The sequence below is a fragment of the Hippopotamus amphibius genome, chromosome 17 (assembly GCF_030028045.1).
Source record: "Hippopotamus amphibius kiboko isolate mHipAmp2 chromosome 17, mHipAmp2.hap2, whole genome shotgun sequence".
Lineage (NCBI taxonomy): Eukaryota > Metazoa > Chordata > Mammalia > Artiodactyla > Hippopotamidae > Hippopotamus > Hippopotamus amphibius.
In genome coordinates, this window is record NC_080202.1 from 16813974 (window position 1) to 16829687 (window position 15714).

The window sequence follows — 15714 nt, forward strand, 5'->3', positions numbered from 1 at the left end:
GACACGTCCCAGCGTTCAGCACACAGTCTGTCCTTCGGGGCTGTTTGTCAGTCTGTCTGTCCATGGCGGGGAGGGGGGTTGAGCCAGGCTACAGGACGTGAGCCCAGAGCTGGAGACCTGAGAAGCCGGCTGCTCGGCTGAGGACAGGGGCCCATTGTTTCAGAGCTGCTCCACGATGTCCAAACAGGAGACTGAGATCTCTCAGGAGAGCCTGGAGGGAGGCAGCCCCTCTCTGTAGTTTTCCAGAAACCCTGTAAACAACTCCTGCCCCATAACAGCAGCAGAGCCAGGACTCAAGCCAAGGAGGCCATCGCCAGAGCCACCAGGGGCTGAGGGCATGAGGGGACAATGGGTATTCATGGGGTTGGGAAGAGAGGAGGAGACAAGCCCATCCTCTGCCAAGGTCAAAGGCAGAGTTCAGAGGACCCTTAGAGACATCCTAGTCCAACACTCATTTTACAGAGGAAGAAATCAAGGCCCAGAGAGGGGAGGGGACCTGCCTGGGTCACCCAGAACAACAGCACCAGGACAAGGCCCTGCCCGGGAGCAACACCAGGAGGTACTGACACCTGGGAGAGCTCACCATTTGCCACGATGGGCATTCCTTACCCAGATGTAAAGGTGGCATCTCTGCTGGGTTTTCTGAGCTGCTCTAAGAGGTGAGCCAAAGGGAAGACTCATCCCTGAGGTCTGCCCTGAGGATCTTTTCCAAAGGTGTCGGCCTAAGGGATATCATGCCACGTGCTCACCTCATGGGTCCAGAGCCCTATGGAATCCGGAAACAGTGGGGTTCTGGGCTCATGGCCTCACCCGGAGCCTGGCAAGTCCCTGATGTCTTGGTGGCTCAAAAGATGGTGGGTGGGCAGAAATCCTCAGCTCCATGTTCTCGCCCACCCCGGCCCGTGCCCACTTTGGTGGCACATTTTTCTTCTTTTTGTAAAGAAGCAAATCCCACATCACCAGCTGCACCTAAACACTCAGGTTCTGAGCTGAGCCCTAAGACCCACCCCGGGCTGTGGCACACTGATGCTTACTCATCTTCATGCCATGCTTCCTCTTTTCACAACCAATCAAGTCACAAAAGAACAACTCCTTGTACTATGGCCACTCATGAAGTGGCCTGGGCACAACCGCTTAGTGGCTACGGAAAGTGAGGTTCAGAGAGATTAGGTTACTCACCTAAGACACAGCAAGTGAGCGATGGAGCCTAGATTGCACCCTGGCCCATGTACCTCCAAAGCTAGCACTCACAGCCTCTACAGGGCTTGGCCCCCCTTATCTGGTTGACCAGAAGCACTAAGGCAGGGCTGGGCCTGGCCCATACAACTCCGGTTTCTTAAGCTCCTGGAGGAAGAAGCAGGCTCAAAACAAGTGTGTACCCTGTTCAAACCAAAAGCACGAATGGGCTCAAAACCATTCACTAGAAGAGGAGGATCTATTTCAGTAAGATTCCAATGGGTCCCCACCAGCCACTTAACTGCAAAAAAGAAAAGGAATGAAATGGGAGGCACATTCTACCTCCATATGCCGATTTCTCCAGACGTGTTCTGTAGCCAGTTAGCAAAGCAAGGACCCGGAGCCCAGCCAAACACTCCTTCCAGGCTCTCATGGAAATGCCACCTGATCCCAGACCCCAGTGCCTACCTCACAGTCCTCTGGCCCGGGCTGCTCCAGGCTTCGTGCTTCATGCAGCACCGTGGGCGGTGGGGTCCCTGTGCCCCTGGCAGCCTTGGCCGTCACCCAGCTCCACAGGCAATGCATGATGAGGGGCCCGAGCCCAGGGTCCCCAGCAGCCCCGGCCCCTGGTGCAGCGTCCCAGGGAAGAACGAGGTAGGGAGAGGAGTTTCTGTTCTCATGACTGTAGTGAACAGTCACTAAAGCCAAAAATAGCCTGTGCTGGGGAGCTCGGGAGTCAGCACATACCTCCCGGAGCAGGTGCTGGGTGTAAGACACGCAGGCTCCAGCGGGCCTCGTGGCAGGGGGCCGGGCGTGGGGCAGGGGGCCAGGCACCCAGGGTATCAGGCCGCAGACAGAGAGGTGTTCCCTGCCTCACTGCGCCCCCTCCAAAGAGTCTGACCTGAGTCAGCAAGGGGCACGGTCATCTCCCTCCTCCCAGTGAATCATCCGGGGAACCCCCACCCCCACATGAACTCCCACTGCTCCCAATCCCCCTGCAGCTCTCACGGATTTGGAGCTGTGTGGCTTAGACACTGGTGGGAAGAGCCACATGAACTACCAGCTATCAAAAATCATAGACGTGTACACCAAAATACAGGGAACTTGACTATGTGTAGACAGGGGGAAGAAATGTAAAAAAAGCTATGTGGCTGGCTAGCAGTGGCTGGTGGGTGGTGGAGGGGGGGCGGTGGATTTTATTTTCTTTTTGAGCTTTCTATATTTTCAAATTTTCCTACAATGAATACTTGTAATTAGATTTAGAAAATGTTACCTTCAAATGAAATTTTAAAACAGATGCTCAGGCATCCCAGAGGGAATGTACATGTGGTCCCATCCATGAGAATTTAAAGTGTGTGTGTGTGTGTGTGTGTGTGTGTGTGTGTGTGTGTGCTGTGACCCCAGCTTTGCAGCCAGACTTCCTGGGTATGAATCCTGGCTCCTCCACTTACCATCCAGGTGACCTCGGGTAAGCGACACTGTCAGTTTCTCTCTCTCCGTCCTCTACTGGGAATAAAAGCATTGCCTCCTGCTGCAGACTAAAATTTGTGTTCTCCCCAAAATTCGTATGTTGAAACCTAATCCCAATGTGATGATATTAGCAGGGCCCCTGGGACATCATGTGTGTGGAGCCCTCAGGATGGGAGCAGTGCCCTTGTAAGAGACACCAGAGAGCTGCCTGGTCCCTTCTGCTATGTGAAGACACAGCAGAAAGATATCCATGAACCAGGAAGCTGGTCCTCACCAGACACCGAATCTGCTGGCACCTTATCTTGGACTTCTCAGCCGCCAGAACTGTGAGAAATAAACTTCTGTTCTTTATGAGCGACCCAGACCACACTATAGGTTCTGTCACAGCAGCCAGAATGGAATGGAATAAGACATCTCCCCAGCAGGTTCTCGGGAGGACTGAACGAGATGCTCCACGTCAAGCTCACAGCTCAGTCCCAGGCACACTGGGAACACTCACTAAAGAATCACAGCATAAGTTCACAAACAAATGACATTTAAAAAAGAAGAAAAAGAATAGAAAGATCAACCCACAAAGAAGGCCAACTGGAAGGAAATGCACCAAAATGTTTCCAGCATTTCCTCTTAGTAGTAAGATTATGGCATAAACCATCAAACAGTAGTATTGTGTTTTTTTTAAAATTTCTATACTTTTCACATTTTGAAAAGGAACATATGTATAAATTGCTGAATATTAAGGGGGAAAAAAAAAAACCACCCTGAAAAGCCAAGAAGCAATCATTACCTCTGTGTAGAATTACAGATAACCTATTTTCTTTGCTTTTCTATACTTTCTGAAATAAATATCAATTGCTTTCATAGTGAAGAAAATGAGAAATGTTATTAAAAACAAAAACTGAAGAATAGATTTATCTGTTCTATTCTAGAAACACGATCTCTGCAGACCCTTGCCAGTGTCTGGGACTTTGACGAACCACCTCTGAGCCTGAGGCCTTTTGTCTCCTACACAGACAAGAGGAGTTCTGCGCACTGTTGGGAAGCGTGGGCAAAATGGTCCCCCCAAGGGGAAAGCCAGGTGACCCATCACCATGGAGAGCCCCTGGTGAGGGTGGGGGGGACGGGGAGCTGCAGTAGCAACAGTTATTGTTATCTAAGGGAGTGAGAGTGTGTGTTTGCGCATGCCTCTTCTGTCAACAGGGCTGTCTTTCCTCCAAGACACATTTCCCCAAGTGTAGGTGGCCCTGACCCTTCAGGCTCACCAACTTTCTGCTAAAGGGCCGACGGAGTCCATGATCTAGTTTGGGCCAACTGGAGTTCTCTGTCTTGTCAGCTCTGTGATGGGTTCTGATATGAGCACATGACCAAAGCCAAGCCAATCAGAGCCTTCCCTGAGATTTTTCAGCTACAGTTCTAGGGTGAGAAGCTCTCAATAGGAAACACCACTACTGTGCTGAAAGAAGGTGAGGCTTATCTGCTTGTGCCCTTCACACCTGCCACGTGGCGTGGGCCTGTCCGAGAAGTGTGCTCTAACAGCATTATCTGAGCCCCTACATCCAGACTTCCTGGACTTTTATTACCTAAGCTGATAAAAGCCCGTTTTCTTTAAGCCAGTTTGTATTGGCACTTGCTACAGAAAAGTTCTAACTAGTAGTAGTAGAATGCAATAGCTTTTACTTAATAAGTGCTTACTACGTGCCCTGGTACCATGTCATCCTCCATTTATTTATCCATCCATCCATCCATCCATCCATCCATCCATCCAATCAACAGACAGCTACTGAACAGCAAGGGTGGGCCAAGCACCTAAGTCAGCACAGGAGATACAGCAGTGAACAAAATATATAGTCTCTTTCCTTAGGGATCTTATAGTCTATTAGGAAAGAATTTTAAAAATTCAAAAATAACTAAAACACGTCATTGAGATTTGTGAATAAATGCTAAAAGGAAACAGTATACTGAGACAAAGTGGTAGGTGTGGGGGACATCTAATTTTAAACAGGGTGGTGTCTCTAAAGAGCTGACTTCTAAGCTTCTGTCAGAGGATGAGAAGGTGCTAGCCATGAGTATAGAAATTTCCAGGCAGAGGAAACAGAACACACAAAGGCTCTGGGCTATGACAGGAAACGATCTGACCTGTCCTAATATGAGAGGAAGAGTGAGGAGGGGCAGGGGGCGACAGAAGAAGGAGGATGCTGAATACTCCAGAGCCTTGAAGGCAATGGTAGAGGGGTCTGGATTGTATGCCGAGTGCAACAAGACACCAGTGAAGGACTGTACTCAGAAAAGTGAGGTAGTGGGACTTGCCTGGTGGCACAGTGGTTAAGAATCTGCCTGCCAATGCAGGGTACACAGGTTCAATTCCTGGTCCTGGAAGATCCCACATGCCGAGGAGCAACTAAGCCCGTGCACCACAACTACTGAGCCTGTGCTCTAGAGCCCTCGAGTCACAACTACTGAGCCCACATGCAGGAACTACTGAAGCTTGCACACCTAGAGCCTGTGCTCTACAACAAGAGAAGCCACCGCAATGAGAAGCCCACGCACTGCAACAAAGAGTAGCCCCCACTCACCACAACTAGAGAAAGCCCACGTGCAGCAAAGAAGACCCAACACAGCCAATAAATAATAACTTTTTTTTAAAGAGTGAGGTGGTCAGATTGGGGTTTTAAGAAGAATCACTCTTGGCTCAAGAACAATGAAATGGAGGAAAGGGCAAGAGTGATACAAAGAGCAATGTAGGTGCTACTGCATCAGTCCATGCAGTAGCTAGGGCTAGGGAGGTGGCAGTGGTGACAAAGAGACATAGATGGATTGGGGATATATATTTGGAAATAGAGCTAGTGGGATTTGCTAGTTGACTGAATGTCGAGGTGGAAGAAGCAGGAGGAATCAGAAATGACTCCCCAGTTTCTAGCTGGAGCAGCTGACAGATGAGTTAACAGGCTCAGAGAGGTAAGGGACTTATCCAAGGTCACACCATTGGCAAGTGGCGAAGTTAAGCTTACGTCTGCCTCCCAACACCAGGGTCTGGGCTGTCTAATTCCAGAGGTCACACTCTTGAGCAATCTTGCTTCCTAATCTTGCTGCCTGCCCAAAGGCATAGGCCACTGAAATTTATATGCTGGGTTTTTTGGTTTTTTTTTTTTTAAAGAATATTAATGAGAGAAGAGACTTTTTGCTTTAAGATAATTAAAACTGTGTGGTGCTGACACAAGAATTTCCCAGTATCTAGCTGGGCAGGTTTGTTCTAGAGCAATCTTGCCTATGAGGCAGTGCCCAGAGAAGGACAGCTGACAGCCCAGGAGTTAGTGGCCCCAGAGGAGGTTACATGCACACAGTCTTGCTCAAGTCCAGCCTGTTGGCAATGGAAACCAGAGATAGCTCAGGAGCCCTGGGCCCCAGCAGACCATTGGCAGCCCCCCAGAACCTCCCCAGAGACCCTTGAAACTCAACCTTCACTAGCTCAGATGAGAGAGTTCCTGAGACCTAAGAGGCCAAAACTCTTTGGATAATCTTATTTAGGTTCGGTCATTCAACAAGAACATCTATTACACATCAGGCATTGGGGATAGAGCAGTTTGAACGAGACAGCCAGGTCCCTGCCCACGTGGGAGTTCTGGTCTCGTCAGTTTTCGCTGGACCTGGCAGCCCAGAAATCTAAAGGATTAAGAAGACGGGCTCACCGTTCAAAAATGCCAACCATAAAGTACAGGCTAGGCAGAGCAGTCATCTCAAGATTTTCCAGATTTCTAGGAACCAGGTGCACCTCCTCACTCAAAGCTTAAAGGAGGGCACTTTGGCTCTCGATCAGAAAAATAAATCACTTCATCAACAGGAGAGAGTGATGTCTGCAAGTCCTCTAAGGACAGGAACTCACGGATAGTACCTAGAGCAGGACCTGGCTCACAACAGGAGGTTAGTGCACGTTCACTGGGCGAGCGCACGAGTGGATGAACAGGAGAAAAGGTGAGCAGGCCCTCAGCGCTGTGTCCTGCCAGTTTCATCCTTTCCTCCCTCGGGACCCGTCAGTCTGCTTCACATGTGGTTATTTGAAGACGTGTACATCCCACCACCCTGTAAGCCCCCCAGGGCAGACTGTACTCTGCTCAACAATGAATCCCCTGTGCTAACTAACCTGGGTACCTGGCACAAGGTAAGTGATCAATGGATGTAGAATAAGTGATGGAAAGGGAAGAAAGAAGGAGGGGATTGAGGACAGGAGGACGGATAGAGGGAGGGAGGAAGAGAAAGGAAAAATGGAGGAGGGGAGAAAGGCAGGAAGGAAGAAAAGAGAAAAGAAAGATTGACAGAGAGGGAGAGGGTGGGGGAGCAAGAGGGGGAGGGGAGAGGGAGGAAGACTGGAAGAAATAAAAATCAATTCAGTTACACAGTTACATGCAGTAGCCCCAGGCTGGGCTATTCTGCGTAAGACATCAGATGACAAAATCCGTCAGGGGAAGGAAGCCTGGCTTTGGAGTCACAAGAACATGAGCTTGAATCCTGATCGGCTATACGCTCACTGTGTGCCACTAACAAGTCACTCCACATCTCTGAGCCTCAGTTTGCTCAGCTCTAAAGTGGGGATAATAGTGTGTCCCCCGCCCACCCCAGGTGTAAGGACTAAAGAGGATGATATCTATAAAATGCTGCCTTGTAGGTCGCCCTCTTCCTTCCATATCCCAACTTTAGGTCTTCTCCTGACTGGCTGGGTGATGCCCACACGTCAGTCCACCACCCAGGCCTCTGCCTCCCACCACACTGGGCTGGTACTGAGATCGGCACCCAAGATCTCAATTCCTCAGTGTGGAGGCAGCCCCGGGCCGGTGGGGCTGACAGTTGACCCAGGACCCCTGCACGTGGCCGGGTGAGGGTTTGTGCTGCATTCCAAGGATGCTGCCAACTGCCAAAGAGCAAGGCTGCCAGGATGGCAGGGCCTCTGGTTCCTGAAGGGAGAGGGTGGGGACAGGAAGAGGGGCGGGAGGAGAGGCTAGGAGCGAGGGTGGCAGGATTTGTGTTGATTAAAGCTGAATCCAGGAGCCAAATACCTGTTCACTCTTCTGGTCTGATCTTACACAGCCTCCCACTGCACACGGCCTGCATCCCGGGGCCCACAGAGCTACAGCCACGCCTAGCCAATGGGAAACCAAGACGGTGGCAGAGGTCAGGCAGAGTTCTTCCCCATCCCCAAGAGAAGGCCTGACTTTATACATGGGAATGCATGGACAGAGGAAAGAGGAAAGAGAAACCTGCCCAGTCGGGGCCACCGCAAAAACCCCTTACCGGACCCGCCTGCATCTTCAATTCAAAACACGCCACCAGCGAGAGCTTACTCGGGGAGCCTGTGGCCCGCGGCCGCGGCCCTGGAATCCAGCGTCATCCACGCTGCCTGCTAGCACTGATCCAGCCAGCGCGCGCCACTTCCTTTAACAACTTCCAACAGGGAAATTGCGGAAGAAAAAAAAATGGCTCTATGCCAGCGGGCTCTGAAATCATTTCCCCAGCTGCAGCCAGAACATGAAGCTGTGATTTTTAGTTTTTAACCTGTAGATGGGGAAGGGGGCAGGAAGGGGTGGAAATTGTCACAGTGTGTGACTAGATGCCCGGGAAAGGGGCCCTGCCTCTGAACTCACTGTCCTGCTCACTCCCTCGTCCCTGAGGCCCCCCAACCCTCCAGACCTGGTCCCAGGGGCGGGCGTTCCTCACTCCTCACCAGCCAGGGGCACTGTCTCACCTTCCACCCAGCTGCCTGATGAATCCAGCCTTCTCACTAGGAAGAGTTCTGTGTTCCTTCAAACAAGCAGTGTCCCAACGTTCTCTCTTCCTCTCTCGTGCACACACACTTTCATGATCTCCCAGAGAAAGCCCCGACCCCTACGCTCCACTCATGGAGGTTTCCACGAACCAACCCTGCTTCCTTGCCAATATCCTCCCAGACCAGGCCCCTTGCAAACACTTCCTGTGAGGACAGCACCAGCTCTCTCAGACCCAGACCCCGGGGTCTTAGCGGTGACTGTTCCCTCCCTCCATCCGGTGTGCCCTTCTCCTTCCCGCCAGGCTAGCTGCCGACTCGCACCCAGGGTGCGTTTGCCCACTTGCCCCCGCAGACCCCAGGCTGGCTTCCGTCCGGGCACTCGGTTCCAGCTGATGACTGTGCATCTCCCCCCAGCCTGAGCGCTCCTGGCACTGGGGAGAGTGGGCTTCGCATCCCGGCTCTCAGAACAGGACCCAGCCAGCTCGGGGTCCAGACCTGAGCTGCCCAATCACAGCAACAGCCAAATGGCTATTTAAATTAAATTTCAACATGACAGAAAAAAATTTAAATTTCAGTTTCTCCATCGCACTACACATATTTTAAGTGTCCCTACCCCCCCACCTCACCCCGCCGACCCCCCCAGCCGCATGTGGCTGGTGGCTACCACAGGGCATAGGGCAGAATGGAATGTTTCTAGCATCACAGACAGTTCTGTTGGACGGCGTCACTCTAGACAAAGGTCGGATGGTTGGGTGAAAACATGAAGGCGTCTCTAGAGCTTTCTGTCTCCAGCATCCGTGGTGGAGGAAGAGGAGGAGGAGTCAGCGGCCACACAGGTCAGAAGTGTCTGCAGAGGGCTGAGATGTGTCCCTGGTGGGAGAAGGAGGAAGCATGCAGAGTCCCTTTGTCCACACCAGAAACCCGGAAGTGCCACACTGCCCTGCGGACTTCCACGTCCATCCCCTCTCTTCATCCAGCAGAAAGGCATTATTTCCTGGAAGCTATGTGACCACAAACTAGCGATCACAATCTAAGGACAAAGCTGAAATAATATTCAGATAACCCTAGAAGGCCGGATCCTGGGAAGTTGATTTTGAAAAGAAAGGAGGTTATACACGGACACACAGCTACACACATGTATGATGCAGGTATTTTCCTGAAGGAAAATCAGAGTCCCAGTTACGAAGCCACGAGGGGTCAAGGTCAGCAGAGAACTCAAAGAGGCCGAAGAGCCAAGTCCCATCACACAGAGACCATCCGCAGAAGCCTCGGGGAGCGGCCCGGGGGCAAATCATCTTGGGGGTATTGACGGCACCAAGGCACCCCCACAGCTCATGCCGGACTTCATGGATTTGGATCCGTTCCCCAAAATACCAAACAGAAAAAGGACAGAGACCCCGTTTTCAAGCCTGGCACCCCCAGCCTCCAGCCCACTGTGACTTTCGCTCATTCCTCAGTCACCTTTCACCAGCAAGTATCTGCCAGGGCTTCCCATATGCCAGGCGCCGTGCTGCGGGGCACACGGCTTCTCCTGGACACAAGCTGATGCCTTCTGTGTGGGCCTCCATGTGCGCAGGTGGGCACCCCTCCAACACAGCCATTCCTAAGATATCGCGGAGAAATCCAACCTCTTCCTAGTCTACCACTAAAGAAGAATGAGATGGGTTTGCACGGACTAACACAGAGATGAGGTTCAGACTAAAAACCTGTAGGATGATATATATTCTATGATGCCATTTTAGCATCTAAAAAAAGGGGGGGGGGCAAATTTGGATGTGAGTTAAAACAATGTGGTACCCTGGATTGGAACCTAGAACAGGAAGAGGACATCAACGGAAAAACTGGTGAAATCCAAACAGAGTCTGGAGTTTAATGAGCAGTCATGTACCAGTGCCGTGTTCTGAGTTTTCACGAATGAACCCTGGTAACTTATGATGTTGACGACGGGGGAAGCTGGGTGAGGGGTACATATGGGAACTCTGCACGCTCTGTGCAACTTTTCTGTAACTAAAACTACTCCAAAATAAAACATGTATTTAAGAAAATAAACAGCGGTTTCGATGACATCCAGAAGTCAAAGGATTCTGTCTCCGGGTTCAAGTTCGGAAAGGCACGTGTGGGCTTTCATGCTGTTTGGAACTTTGGTTTCTGAAATTTGCACCTATTCTAGAACCAGTTCTGGCTGAAAGCACACAGGATGCATGAGGGCCTGAGTAAGGTGAAGTGGGTGCCAGTCAGAGTCCACGCAACTGGGGGGTTAAGAAACAGATCAACACCCCAGGGCTGGCCTTGAAGCTGGGAGCTGCTCTAACTCTGCCCCACTCCACTCCCATCACGAGGAAAAACTCTTAAGGAGCAGAGCTGAGTGAAGGCAGCTCCTCCCAGGTCAGCAGGGGCTGGGATTTCTAAAGGAAACAGCCTTCTTTCCAACCTTCAGGACACCCTGGCCTGTAGCCCAAGAACTGACATGAGATTTACAGGAAAGAAAATGACCACTCTTGAGAAGAAGGGTCTGGGGAGTCAGGGGGAAGACGGGGTGACACCTGGCCAGTGGTTCCTTGTGGTTCTTAAAACTCAGGCAGCCTGGCCCGCCGTCTTCCTGTTCCCCACCCTCTCTGGCCTCATTTCCTCCAGTGACGGTGGTGGTGAGGATGCCCGTGTGTGGCCCTTGGGACCAGCCAGGGGTGAGAGGTGGACACTGGGCCCAGTTCCAGTTGGTCCTATGTGCTGTCCTCTGTCCTAAGCCCTCAGCCGACTGCCACTGCCTCTTGATTCAGAAAATTGCCCCCAGCCTTCCATCCATCTCCCCTGATGGCTCTTTACAGCTGCCTGGTGTGCAAGCCTCCAATAGCCTCTGTTGGGTCCGCCTCTCACCCAGGAATAGTGGCAGCTGAGGATGAGAGGTGAGGACACTGCCTTAATTTTCCCTGCGAACAGCACAGTGCCTCTAAGTGCTTCCTGCCTCAGCGAACACATGGCATATGGGTTACTCCCCCATTTTACAGAGAAGGACACTGAGGTTCAGGGAGGTTAAGGGTTTGGCCAGGTTCCCAGAGCCAGGCCAAGAACCCAGGCAATTTCTGAGAGGCAGGAGAGGGATGGGGCAGAGAGCGAGGACTCAACGCACACAGAGAACTTGGGACTACACACCAGGTGTGCTCTCTCTATGTCAGCTTTGAGGTCAAGTGACCAGGAGAACCCTGAGGAGCCCCAGGAGCCCACTTTAGTCACAGTGCAGCTCAACAATCAGATTACAGAGGCCTCCCAGCAAGAGGCTGGCCAGGCATATGGAAGTACGACCGTTAATAAATGAAGGGGGGTCCATATGCCAGAAGGGCTCCCTGGGGCACTGCCCTGTCCCAGCCTTCCTAGAGAAGGCCCCCTCCCCTGGGAGTACCAACTCTCGCAGGGGTCTTTCCAGAGGCTGACTCAGGGACAGCTGGGCATAGCTGGGAAGATGGATCTCTGGGGCTATGGTCCCAACAGTGGCCTCTCTTACAGGCTTGAAAAGCCAGGCCTTGGAGTAACCTGTGTCCCCACCCACTCAGGACCAAACCCTTGACTCCCGAGGACATCCACCATGTCATGAGATCCACCCTTCCTCCCTTCCTCTCCAATCAGGCCCAATACTCAACGGGGAATCTGTGGCCAACAACCAGAGCAGGCAGGTCCCTGTTTCAAGGAGCTTGTATTCCAGCAGGAGAGGCGAGACAGACCACATACAACAAATAAGGTACATAACTCCAGAAAGTGGTTGGTGTCCTTGAGAAAACCAGCCAAGGTGCACTGGTAGAAAATGAAAGACAGGAATGACCTTTAGCTCCTATCATCAGGGAGGACTGCTCGGAGGAGGGGACAATGGACCTGATACTAGAATGATGTCCACGGGATAAGCCTAGGAAGGAGCACTCCAGGGAGCGGGAGAGCGGGTGCAAAGGTCAGACCAGAGAAAGCAAAGGGGAGGGTGAGTGAAATGAGGTTAGAGAGAGGTGGGCAGAGGTCAAAGTGTGTGAGGCATCAGGTGTTTATTCGGACAGAAATGGGAAGCACGGAAAATGACGGGATCCAGGTTACGTTTCTTCGGGGGCACTCTGGCTGCTGCGTGGAAAATGGAATGAAGTGGCTGAATGATAAGAGCAGGGAGACAGTTCCAGGGCTGCTGTAGGAGTTCAGGCGAGAGAAGATGGGGGCCTGGACCATGGTGCTGGGGGAGGGGCGATATGGACGGAGGTGGACAGGTTTGCAGTACATCTCGGGGCAAAAGTCACTGAGACACTCATGCCGTCTCACCCTGACCCCGCCATCCCTACATAGCTCTCTGCTCAGACTCTGCCCCAGTGCTCCACACCAGGTAGCATCCTGGCTTCCAACCACATCTGGCTCTTGGGCTCTCCTGCCTGCCTGACCCCTGCACACAAAGGAGCTTGCCCCTCATTTACCACTGAGCTCTGACTATCACACATGACTTTGTGATTGAAACATCACCTGACTCAGGATCTGCTACGCCTCTGGGCCCGACGGGGAGACCCCTGTCCCGGCTGCCACCAGAGGGCTCCCCAGAGACCAAAAAGCCCCTGTAGCCAGTTTCCGTGAAACAGCTCACAAAGCGGTTTCCCTCAACCTTCCCATGGACCAACTCTTTTCTGCCAGCTTCTTAAAAGCTGATGTACGCCACAGATATGAGGGCCACTGGGGCCAGAGCCAGGGCTGGGAGCGTGTAAGGTACTGAGAGCACCCCTGTGGGTCCCCCCGCACCCCTACCCACCGCCATTCACTCCCATCTTCTCCCACCCCCTCCCTTGACCCTTTTATGCTCATGTCACCTCCTGTCCTGGAATCTCTCCTAGGGCAAATTCTTAAAAATACAAATAGCTTGAGGGGGCGGGGGGTGAAGGGGAAGCTGAGACGAAGCGAGAGAGTAGCACAGACACATATATACTACCAACTGTAAAATAGATAGTCAGTGGGAAGTTGTTGTATAACAAACGGAGATCAACGCGAGGATGGAAGATGCCTTAGAGGACTGGGACGGGGAGGGTGGGGGGGACTCGAGGGAGGGAGGGAATACAGGGATATGTGTATAAAAACAGATGATTGAACTTGGTGTACCCCCCCCAAAAATAATAAATAAATAAATAAAATTTAAAAAATAATAATTAAAGAGAAAAAAATACAAATAGCTTCATAAATTGTATTAACCACCATGTTATATATATGTAATAGCCAACAACTGGAATTAACCTCTGCCTGGTAAACTACAGCACATACACTCAAACATTATGCATCCACTTGAAAAAAAGGTGGGAGTTACTAAGTGTGAAAATACGGGGAAAACATGCTGGTCAGCAGGTCAAATGATAAGAGCAAAATATAAAATTGTTTATTCAGGATGGTTTAAACCAGTGTTGCCCTAGAGAAATAGGTCACACACTTAAATTTTCATTTTTTGAGCAGCCACATTTTAAAAAGTAAATACATATGAAATTAATTTGTCACACTTTAATATATCCAAAATAGTGTCATCTCAACAGATTAAATGTTAAAAGTTATTAATGTTTTATTTTCTTTTTTCTGTATCAAGTCTTCAGAATTCAACACATCTTTGAATTTATAACTTTGAAATTGTAACACATCTCAGTGTGGACTTGCCACACACTCTAAGTATGTAATATTGGCCAGAAACTACCTTACTAGATAGCACAGGTCTAACCCATTAGAGATTTTTTTAAAGACTTAAGTAGTAGGGTAAAAAAAAAAAAAAAGACTAGATCAAAATCTTAGATTTGATTTGAGTGGTGCGATTTGATAGATTTTCTCTGAGTGGTGGGAAAATGTACGTGATTTTTTTTTTTTTTTGCTCCTTTTTCTGTTTTCCAAAGTATCTATATAAAATGAATTCGTGTAACTTTTAAAACAATAGCAAGAGTCCATCTTTTTAATTTAAAAAGAAATTTAAAAGACCTGGCTGAGTGAACCACATCTGCCAAGCATTAATTTATTGACGCCCCATGAGAGTTGTCCTGGACCCCTGACACCTGACCCCTGACCCTCTCCATGTATACTGGTTGGTCAGTTACTCAGTGGGTAGGTGGGTGGGTAGGTTGGATAGATGGGAAGAGAGAACAAAGGAAGGCAAACAGTATATTACAGCAGTTACAGGAGAAAACTAAACTCAGACCCATGCTTCCAAATCCCAAAGCCATCATTCACCAGCCGCATGGTGTTAAACACTATTTGACCCTTCTGTGCTTTAATTTTCTCAAGTATAAAATGGCAATAGTGATAGTAACTCCCTCACAGGGTTTCGTGAGAATTAAGTGAGATTCTCTCTACAGAGTGTGTAACACAGTGTCTGTTGCACTGGAAGCCAGTGCTCCCAGAAATGTTGGCTGCTGTCCTCATGGTGAACCTATGCGTGGCACGGTCAGGCTGCCTGGCTCATAAAGCGATGGCATCTAGGACACATGCTAGAGCCACACGTACCCTGGGTCCCTCCTGTTGCTACCATCTCCCCACATCCCTTTGCTGAGAGTACAGAGCACTGCCCCTCCGTCGTAGCCACAGTGGAGCTAGTCCTCGGGCTTGTGTGTGGTCCATCTGCTTGACACGCCCCCCATGCCCCGCCCCCCCCAAATCCCAGTCCCCACGGCCCGCCCCGTGTACCTGCACCACCTCCGGCCTCACGTTGAAGGTATACAGCCAGTCACTGAAGCGAGGGTAGCTGTTGAGCTCCGAGGTCCTCTCGCCGGGAGCCACGCTCAGCTTGCACTGCCGCTGCTTGCAGATGTACCGGACCAGCTTCGCCTGCAGGGAGTCCAGGAAAGAAAAGTAGGTTCACTCAGGGCATGTGTACATGGCAGCCCTGAGCGTGATAGCGGAGCTCTGACAAACACGAGCCATGCGATAGGACAGGGGCCTGCCAGGTGCCCCTCTGCTGCCTTTCAAACAGGGTGAACCAGGAAACCGAGGAGGCAGGTCGGGGAGAGCCAGCAGGGAAACCTGGAGAACCAGCCATCACTCCCTACCCCACCCAAGGCTGGCTGACATGGCTTCCCCCGCGGGACCATGCTCTTTGGAGAGTAATGGGCAAGGCTGAGCAGAACAGAGAACGGGGTTAAACGAAAGAAGGGCTTCCTGCCTGGGGGAAGGGGAGGAGGAAGGGGGAGTCAGTGATTGATGATGTGGAAGACGTAGGGGTTTGTGGAGGATGAGTAACCTTCCATTGAAGATGCTTCCAGCCTAGAATCGGATTGCCTGGGCTGAGATCTGGGGGCTCAGACACACCCTAGCCCTCTGACCTTGGACAAGCTACTTAA

At 51.0% G+C, this 15714-nt stretch overlaps 1 protein-coding gene across 3 annotated transcripts in view; it reads right to left on the reverse strand.

The window, feature by feature from the left end:
* Window positions 1-15714, reverse strand: part of KSR1 (kinase suppressor of ras 1) — a 152981-nt gene that overhangs the window by 51233 nt on the left and 86034 nt on the right. For all 3 annotated transcript variants that reach the window (XM_057717004.1, XM_057717006.1, XM_057717005.1), the window contains exon 2: window positions 15062-15202. In XM_057717004.1, coding sequence (XP_057572987.1) covers window positions 15062-15202 — 141 coding nt within the window. The remainder of the gene's footprint in view (window positions 1-15061; window positions 15203-15714) is intronic.